This window comes from Xiphias gladius, chromosome 10, assembly GCF_016859285.1.
Source record: "Xiphias gladius isolate SHS-SW01 ecotype Sanya breed wild chromosome 10, ASM1685928v1, whole genome shotgun sequence".
NCBI classification, from domain to species: Eukaryota; Metazoa; Chordata; class Actinopteri; order Istiophoriformes; family Xiphiidae; genus Xiphias; species Xiphias gladius.
This window is the reverse complement of record NC_053409.1, coordinates 11,567,150-11,576,924: the sequence shown is the minus strand read 5'-3', so window position 1 is coordinate 11,576,924 and position 9,775 is coordinate 11,567,150. Positions and strand designations below refer to the sequence as shown.

The window sequence follows — 9,775 nt, the reverse complement described above, 5'->3', positions numbered from 1 at the left end:
AGGATACATGCAATTTGAACATCTCAAATAATATTTAATTAAAATGATCATATGGTATATACAGAGGAAACTTAACTTAAAACTTTTTACATATATTAAAATACCATCTTCACAAGGAAAAAAAAAAAAAAAAAAAATTCCATTCCTCAGTCCAGAAGTAAACTCAATGGACAGTCAAACAAAGTGAACACTGACATTACACTAAGCTATACATTTACTCTTTTTTTGTGTTGGATCTTCCAAGCCACTGTTACAGTATCACATATAACGTGCCTGCAGTAGAATTAAAACTGAAGCAGCAAAATGAAAAGACCTTTTTTTTTTAGTTTCCAGGGGCTATGGAAGCATTAAAATAAGCCATGGCTGATCAACAGCGTTCTAGACACAAATAAATAAAATACACTTTTTTAGTTTCCTGTCTTAAAACAGGAGGTTCCAAGCAGCCTGAATAAATTAATAAGATAATATTTTCCGGTATACAAGTGATGTGTCTGACAAAGCCACATATAATATCACTAAGCAGTGGAGGCATTTAACTGACATTCATTTTTAAAATTTCATATTTTACATATTGTAGATACCTGTGCATAGAAGTGGAAAGCTAAGGCCATTGGGGGAAAGGTTTTGAAGAAGAGAATACATTTCGAGATGCAACTCTTTTTAGGGATGAAATGTGTTGAATGCAGGCCCAAAGAAAATAAATCACTTGAAGTGTTTGCCCTCAATCCAAAGAATAATGCAGCAAAGCGATCTCTTGGGTGGACAAGCAGCCTTATACTGTACAATGACATGTGGAATGGTGTGAGTCATGATTAATAACACCTTAAATAATGACATATAATCGCAAAAAGACAATGCTGTGAGTGTACATGACTTAAACAACAATCTAGATTGCCTGGCCTTCATGCATCTTTTCCAATGTGTCTTAAATGGTGTAATATGATATGTGGTTAAAGAAAAATAACAGTAAACAAGACACTGATGGGATTATTAGCTCCCAAACGGAGTTTGCCGCTTTGCCCATTCATCTGAAATACAGTCATGTTTTTCAACAGCCTTTAAAGACACAGAGGTGCCTGTTCCTTTATGATTTTGTTCTACATTTTCAAACTGCGCTTCAGACATTAGAAATACATATGTAGTGTAGGAATTCCTATAAAAAATGTAAGCATGTATGTACACGTGAATCCCTTCTCTGTTCTCCCTTGGGATGGTCAGAGGAACTGTTCTGAGTGATCCACAGCTTCACTCAGAGCCTCTTTAGCCGGGGTGGTCTGTGTTGACAGCTGTGCTGACAAACTCTCAAGAGGCATCCCACTCACCAGTACAGGTCAGTACCAACTCTGGTTGTCTCGGGTAAGTCCAAAGGCTGCAGCATGTTTCAGGCCTCCTTCAGCAATGGTATATCTGTAGAAAACAGATAAAAAGGTCTGCGTCGTTAAAAAAGTGGGGACTTTATATTAGTAAAAAGTGTATATGAGGAGGGTTTTACCATCAGAGTAGTCCATCTCAGAGTCCAGAAACCGGCTGTGCTGGTCGCTGCCTGCAGACGGCCTTCTTTGTGAGGATGAAGGAGATGTGGCACCTGCATGCTCCAGAACCCAGGTAGAGGATGAGGGTGAGGGTGATGAGGAGGATGTGGACGGCGGTACAGGGTGGACCACAGCCATCTCTGACTGGTGCTGTTTGAGGGACGAAGGTCTAGAGGGGCCAGCCTCTGGCACTGTGGCATGCTGACCTTCAGACAGCACTATCTGGACTCGAGACTCGGAGCTGAGAGCTGAAGCTGAGGCTCCACCACCACTCACAGCCTCCTCATATGAGGGCAGAGTCACCTGGACTCCTTCCACCAGGATGGACACGGGCTGTCCAGACACACCCTGATCACGTCTAGGTGCGGTGGACCAGAGGAAAGTTTAAATCTGTCAACTTCTGCTACTTCCAAGAGTGGGGTCCTCAATGTAAAAATGCCTACCATATTCTCTGATTTCAATTACAAGATGCTGGTAGTGAACAAACATTACTTTGAGGGCAAACTCACCGATGGAGGGACTTGAGTTTTGGCTGTAGAAGTACAAACAGCACCACGAGGAGCAGGATGAGCGCCACTGAGCTAGCTGTGGATGCCACTATGGACAAGGCGGGCATCCCCAGTGGTAAAGTCGGATCACGGTCTGTGAGACATAAACAACTGACCTGGTTATCTGTACATAACTTTGTAATTATTTATCTAATAGTTCAGATGTGTCATCTAATCTTTACCTTGCTCCATGAGGCAGCTTAGTTTCATTTGGCCGTCCCATTCCCCATATTGACAGGTAAGGTATTTATAGTCTCCCTTCAGAATATAACCTTCGTTACAGAAATATTCAATCACAGTGCCATGAGAGAGTCTTTGGCATGGGGAAGGGTGGCAGGTGTAGCCCCCGTTCTCTGGCTCATATGGAGGCTGGCATACTGTCCATGGAATAAAAGAAATACAATGAATATATCAGTGTTGTATGTTGCTTCACTGAGCTAGTGCTAAACTGGTCTGAATCCTATTTGAAGGACAGTAACTACTTTGTGTAAATTGGTAATTGCACATCTGATTGTACAAAACCATATGTGGAATTCCCCAAGGCTCCATTCAGGGGCCTCTTCTATTCAACCTAAAAATTACCAGATATTATCTGGACAACACACCAATTTATATAACAATATCACCAAGAGATTATGGTCCCATACCAGCACTGAGTAAGTGCACTGTTTTTGGAGCCAATATAACAAAGAAAAATTCATAGTCAGTGCTCAGCTTCAAACTTTAAAAACCACAAACCAAGCCAGAAATCTAAGTGTTGTGAGGGAAACAGACTTAAATTTTAATAGCCACATTAAAACAACTACAAAATCAAAATTGCAGTAGTACTTTATACGGTTTTGTCTTTACCTTCACTGCGTATACAGCGAGGAGGTTCAGAGGACCAGTGTCCTTGTGCGTTGCAGGTGAGGATGCTGGGTCCATCTAGCAAGTAAGCAGGGTCACAGCTGTACTGCAGTACAGTGCCCATAGGGAACAAGCTGCTGTTGGTATCCGTCAGATTAGTTGAGCCATGCTGCACCATGGAGGGCCTTACACAACCTTAAAAAAGGGACGACATTCAAAAATTAATCTTCAATAACCCATATAGGCTTTGTTTATATAGCACTTTTGATGAAACTTTTAAACTAAGTGTCACAAAGTGCTTTATAAAACAATTAACGTAGAAAAGAGTTTAACAGATCAAAGAAAATAAATAACATAGAACAAAAAAATTAAAAATGGTTAAAATAAGACTAGACCCTAACATAAAAAAGGTTGCAGTCTGTGAGACAGACAAACAGCTGACACGGTTATTTGTACAGAACCTTGTAATTATTTATCTAATAGTTCAAATGCGTCATCAAATCTACCTTTACCTTGCTCCATGAGGCAGCTGATTGACACTAGGCTGTCCCATTTCCCATACTGACATGTACGGAATTTATAGTCTCCCCTCAGAACATAACCTTCATCACAGAAATATTGAATCATGGTGCCATGAGAAAGTCTTCCGCATGGGGAGGGGTGGCAGGTGTAGCCCCCATTCTCTGGCTGATATGGAGGTTGGCATACTGTCCATGGAAAGAAAGAAATACAATAAATATCTATAAACTCCAGTGCTATTGTTTTACTAAGGTGTCAACATCTCATTTTGTCTCCATTCAAAGATTCTCTGATTATGAGCAGCATGTTAGTCATAATATCTCTATTTTTGTTATCACAGTAGCTGGATGTTGCTCAATCCAAATAAATCTAACTATAAAAAGGAGGAATCTCTGTCTGTTGGTCTATATTTCGATTTTCTTGTGTATTGCTGAACCCCAAGGAACTGCAGTGTCAACTGTAAAGCTTTTTGGATGAGCTGTTCTGTAGAAAGCTTCAAACAACGATTTTCTACATGTTACTTTACGCAAAGAAAAAGGAATAACTACACCACGAGGGCAGTACAGCGCCTGGACAATTTACAGGATGCACATGCCAGGGTTTTGAGAAAAGGCGGAAATCAACCACGACAGCACTTTCTATACCGTTACCCTGACACTATTGGGGCAGAGCGGAGCAGCCGACTCCAGAAATGACATGTTTACTCTAGCACTGCTAGGGGACACAACAACGTCACGGCAGGTGTATTATTCAGGACCCCAGGAAGTGCAGTGTCAGTGTGAAGTTGTTTGGATGGTGCTTTTGAGGAAAGCTGCAAGCTGGATTAACACAGGCCAAGCAGTCAGCCCCTTCCCACAGGCACATTTTGAAAGGGCAGTGCACTAGCGTTATTAATGTAAACAAAATGTAGGTTAAAATCCCAGATGTAAAATGAAATACAAACCGAAAATACATACAGTAGGTATGAAAATGAAATTGAAATTAATATTGGCAACTAAAACAAAAGTAAAAAATGATGAAAAATACCAAACTATAATACACCTAAACCTACCATCTGTTCAACCAGGCTACAGTGCATGTTGATACAAGGTGTAGAGAGTGTTTATGTTGTGTATGTGTACTATGTAATGCAAAAGTACTATGAAGAGATTTGTCTTTACCGTCACTGCGTATACAGTGAGGAGGTTCAGAGGACCAGTGTCCCAGTGTGGTGCAGATGAGGATGCTGGGTCCGGCTGGCAGGTAACCAGGATCACAGCTGTACTGCAGTACTGTACCCACAGGGAACAAGCTCCTGTTGGTGTCCGTCAGATTAGTTGAGCCATGCTGCACCATGGAGGGCCTCATACAACCTTAAAAAAGGTACAACATTCAAAAAAAAAGATAATATCTGTACTTAGTCTTTAATAATAAATATAGGTTTTGTTTATATAGCACGTTTTAAAACAGTGTTACAAAGTGCTTTACAGGTAAAAGAGTTTAACACAGATAAAAGAGACTTAAAATAGAACAGAAAATATAATAATTAAAATAACTAAGAAAAGAGCTTAACATAAAAAGTTGTTTTGAAGAAAGTTTAGATTAAGACACTAACTATCATAGCTGAAACTGTTAATAGTGTTAAGACCAGCTCTTTGATGGACTGATTTATCCACAAAATCCATCTAATTTTCAGGCATTATTATCCTCACAGGGGTATGTTGAGGGCCAGTGCATTAACCTATAGATAGATCTGAGTTTGAGGACTGACCAACCTTGGCTTACACAACTGATCTGCATGGGGCCGTCCCACTGCCCATCCTGACAGGTTAGGTACTTATAGTCTCCAGTGAGAACAAAGCCCTCATCACAGAAGAACTCGATCACAGTGCCATGGGAAAACAATCGACAGGGGGATGGGTGGCAGGAGTAGCCCCCGTTCTCGGGCTTGGTGAGGGGTAAACATGCTAATAGGGAAAAAAAAATACAACACATGAAGATACAGCCCAACTTTAAAAGTTATTTTGTGTTGTTGTTGTTTTTAAAATGTATATGTTAGTAAAATTGGTAAAAAATCTAAAAACTAAAAAATTTAACTAAACCAAGAAAAGTAAAGATTTCTACTTGTGAGACCAGGATATTAAATTGGACTGACTCCTTATTACTTTATCAGTCAAAAAGCCAGTGGTGGACAGAATATCTTACCACCACTGCGTATACACTGAGGAGGTTCAGAGGACCAGTGTCCCAGTGTGGTGCAGGTGAGGATGCTGGGTCCGGCTGGCAGGTAACCAGGATCACAGCTGTACTGCAGTACTGTGCCCACAGGAACAAGCTCCTGTTGGTGTCCGTCAGATTAGTTGAGCCATGCTGCACCATGGAGGGCCTCATACAACCTTAAAAAGGTACAACATTCAAAAAAAGATAATATCTGTACTTAGTCTTTAATAATAAATATAGGTTTTGTTTATATAGCACGTTTTAAAACAGTGTTACAAAGTGCTTTACAGGTAAAAGAGTTTAACACAGATAAAAGAGACTTAAAATAGAACAGAAAATATAATAATTAAAATAACTAAGAAAAGAGCTTAACATAAAAAGTTGTTTTGAAGAAAGTTTAGATTAAGACACTAACTATCATAGCTGAAACTGTTAATAGTGTTAAGACCAGCTCTTTGATGGACTGATTTATCCACAAAATCCATCTAATTTTCAGGCATTATTATCCTCACAGGGGTATGTTGAGGCCAGTGCATTAACCTATAGATAGATCTGAGTTTGAGGACTGACCAACCTTGGCTTACACAACTGATCTGCATGGGGCCGTCCCACTGCCCATCCTGACAGGTTAGGTACTTATAGTCTCCAGTGAGAACAAAGCCCTCATCACAGAAGAACTCGATCACAGTGCCATGGGAAAACAATCGACAGGGGGATGGGTGGCAGGAGTAGCCCCCGTTCTCGGGCTTGGTGAGGGGTAAACATGCTAATAGGGAAAAAAAAATACAACACATGAAGATACAGCCCAACTTTAAAAGTTATTTTGTGTTGTTGTTGTTTTTAAAATGTATATGTTAGTAAAATTGGTAAAAAATCTAAAAACTAAAAAATTTAACTAAACCAAGAAAAGTAAAGATTTCTACTTGTGAGACCAGGATATTAAATTGGACTGACTCCTTATTACTTTATCAGTCAAAAAAGCCAGTGGTGGACAGAATATCTTACCACCACTGCGTATACACTGAGGAGGTTCAGAGGACCAGCGTCCCAGTGTGGTGCAGGTGAGGATGCTGGGTCCGTCTGGCAGGTAACCAGGGTCACAGCTGTACTGCAGTACGGTGCCCACGGGGAACGAGCCCCTGTTGGTTTCTGTGAGGTTTACCCAGCTGTTCTGGACCATATATGGCCTCACACATCCTGGGAAGAGAAGACCAGAGAAGAAAAAATTCTGTGAAACTGCTCAGGTTTTTTGCCCCCCAGTAGAATTAGAGCAAAAAATATTTTGGGCCTAGTTTGACATATGTTACCCAGTGAAGCCACCAGTAATACAGACACTGAATGACCTATGGTAACCATCTATAATAGAAAGGCTTTGCATTTTTATGCATATACATTACACCCCACAAAACAACGGTATTGAACAGTACCAACAACATTCTTACTGCCTTATTGCTGAGGTAGCAACTTATTATAGGAGTACACAATGGGTAAAAACATTTTAAAAAGTTTTTCATCTGGAGAGAAATAATATGTCATGGCAATCATCCTATCATTTTCGTATCACAATATTTTGTGTAAATGGGAAATCTTTGGTGCAAGAGTGCTGAAAGAGGAAAGGTTAATAGGTCACCACAATCAGTTTAATGTTTTTGAGACGATTCACAAAACATACACAACACATTTCATGGCAATTTCATGGCACCTACATGGCAATCCAGCTATTATGTACATCATAAGAGTGTGGTCTTGGTCTTTCCTTTAGTACTGGAACTGTAACCAAACAACTGTTTGTGGGGATAATGGTTCAACTTTGACACAAAATCTGAAACCACTGAAAGTACATTTCTTTTGCTTTTAATGTATTCCAACACTCTTCAGATTGCCTGAATAAAAATAAACCTTGAACAGTTGACTTCTTGCTTTAAGTGTACAGTAGTTACATTATATACATGTATATCATTAGTGCACTATACTAAAAGCATATGATATTTGGACAACATAATCATGTCAGGCAGTTTTGGGGCTGCACTGTTTCTGAAGATAAAAATTTGCTGGTTTAAACTGGCACATACTGAAATCAGTGTTTAGAGACAGTTGCTTAAGTGCCCACCATGCAGTAGAACAAGACACACCCTCTCAGTGTCAGGACTCCCTTAACCAATTGGTCAGAAAATACAAGCTAATACAGTACAGACATAACCGACAAAACTTTGTATTGTAGGAGGGTTGAACCATAAATCCTGCCTCTTACCTGATCCTTGCCCAGTGGACACAACAGTCAAACCCAGCAGCAATAAGAAGGACTGTTTAGTGGCTGAGGTGTGGGCCAAAAATGCTTTTGATACTGACTCTATCATTCCATTGCTCATCTTCCTCTGCAGAGTCAACTCAACCTGGAATGATCATGAAATCTGGTTATTACAAAGGTATAAATATGTCATGATGAAAAGGCAGTCCCCCACAGCCTTGACCATATGCTAACACCTGCCTAGCGCAGGTACTCTGCAGAGCTTGGGCAGCTGCCAGCAAAATTGGGTGTGGGTGTGGGACAGTGGTACAATGGTACAGTGACAGAACTGAGAGAAAAATAATAGTGTTGAGGCTAAACGCATTTAGCATGCTAGCTGTAATTAGAGACTGCCAACTCCCCTCGTTCCTGTCGTTATTTATCAATGTTAGCGAAGCATTCACTCTGGCTAATTATATATCCGACATTTAAAATATCGCTAATGTTGGTTCTGAATGTTTCTGTCTCTGCGGCTACACACCCATTTTCACTTCTTCATTATTAGCTGTGATAGCTAAGTTTGATAACGCCATACAGAACAAGGGCTAAACAAAACATACTACATTGACATACCGGGTACATAATGTTGAATATAACTAGCTAACAACAGTGCTACCAACCATTGATAATTAATATCCAGCAGAACACATCATAGCTGATTTTCAGCGTTAGGTTAGCTACCTGATATAATCAATATTAGCCTTCTTAGCTTGCTAACGCTAGCTAGACATTAAAATGGCTCGTTTGTTAACGTTAACCTACCACAACAACACGGCCTCGAAACCTCCACCCTCGCTTTCTTACGCTGCAGTCTTTTATCAACAATATGCCAGCTACGCCGAGGACATTTAAAATTACTGCGGAAACAACAAAAATATGATTTTACGAGCCTAGCGTTACTACTACAGCTAACCGCTAGCTAGCGCCCTACTGGCTAATTTGCTATCCGCTACGCTAGCTAGCTGCATCGATTGAATCGTCAGCTGAGCTGCCTCGATTTCGTTCGGTAGCCATAGTAACAAATATACGTATATATTTACATAGCTACAACATCCGGGAGTGTTTGCGTCCATAGTTACCAAAATCTTTAGCGGAAAAACTGTCGAAAATTTCTGTTGACAAGTGTTTTTTATTTAGCTAAGGGCTATTTAATAAATGCAAATACTCCGTTGACGCTTTTTTTTCTTGAAATACAGCTTAAGAGAATCAGACTATGGAAATTATCAGAGGTAGTTTAGATGACATTTCCCGACCTGCATCGAGTGAGCAAACAGGTAGCCGTGTGTCCAGCGTGTCATTGCCTCATAGTGACAGAATCTGTCCTACAACTCCCTTTGCCCTTGTTGTTTTGACCAACGATGCTGCTGATATTCAGGTAATTAAGTAAAGATGATACACCGGAAGAAAAAAACTCATTATTATTAACTTACAAAATCTGATAATTTCCAATAACTTTAGAAAACAATTCTCTTTAGATCCAGAGCCACTCTGAAGAAACTCTAATCACATCTTCAGCCAGTGGACCTGACCAAGGTAAGGGTTATGTATAATGTGCAATGGAATAGTGAACTGAGTTTTAGGATTTTAGATTTAAGTTGCACCAAGTCATAAAAGAATATTTGTGCTTCTTTTAGGTCAGAGTCACGTTGATGTTACGGATGAGGGGAAGGAAGATTCAGAACTACAGACAGCCATTGAGGAAATGAGACGACTTGATGAAATACTGTCTGTAAAGATCTGCAAAGCAAAAGAACTCAAGCGTCAAAGGAAAGAACTTCAAACAAAACTCTGGCAAGAACTACTGGTAGATACAGTCTTTGCATTCACTCTTCATACATAACCAG

The 9,775-nt window shown here is 40.1% G+C and overlaps 2 protein-coding genes across 6 annotated transcripts in view; one reads left to right on the top strand and one right to left on the bottom strand.

Moving 5' to 3' along the window:
- Positions 1 to 52: 52 nt before the first annotated feature.
- Positions 53 to 8,927, bottom strand: LOC120795736 (sushi domain-containing protein 4-like). The gene is given in 14 exon segments (XM_040137862.1): positions 53 to 1,407; positions 1,493 to 1,890; positions 2,042 to 2,174; positions 2,263 to 2,457; positions 2,930 to 3,121; positions 3,439 to 3,633; positions 4,606 to 4,797; positions 5,200 to 5,391; positions 5,630 to 5,752; positions 5,755 to 5,820; positions 6,219 to 6,410; positions 6,650 to 6,841; positions 7,896 to 8,037; positions 8,694 to 8,927. Coding segments are annotated over 13 exon segments (2,214 nt in total). The 5' UTR covers positions 8,014 to 8,037; positions 8,694 to 8,927; the 3' UTR covers positions 53 to 1,381.
- fsip1 (fibrous sheath interacting protein 1) overlaps positions 8,892 to 9,775 on the top strand; it is a 29,139-nt gene continuing 28,255 nt past the window's right edge. For all 5 annotated transcript variants that reach the window (XM_040137866.1, XM_040137864.1, XM_040137865.1 and 2 more), the window contains exons 1-3: positions 8,892 to 9,306; positions 9,407 to 9,464; positions 9,566 to 9,735. In XM_040137866.1, coding sequence (XP_039993800.1) covers positions 9,145 to 9,306; positions 9,407 to 9,464; positions 9,566 to 9,735 — 390 coding nt within the window. In that variant the 5' untranslated portion in view covers positions 8,892 to 9,144. The remainder of the gene's footprint in view (positions 9,307 to 9,406; positions 9,465 to 9,565; positions 9,736 to 9,775) is intronic.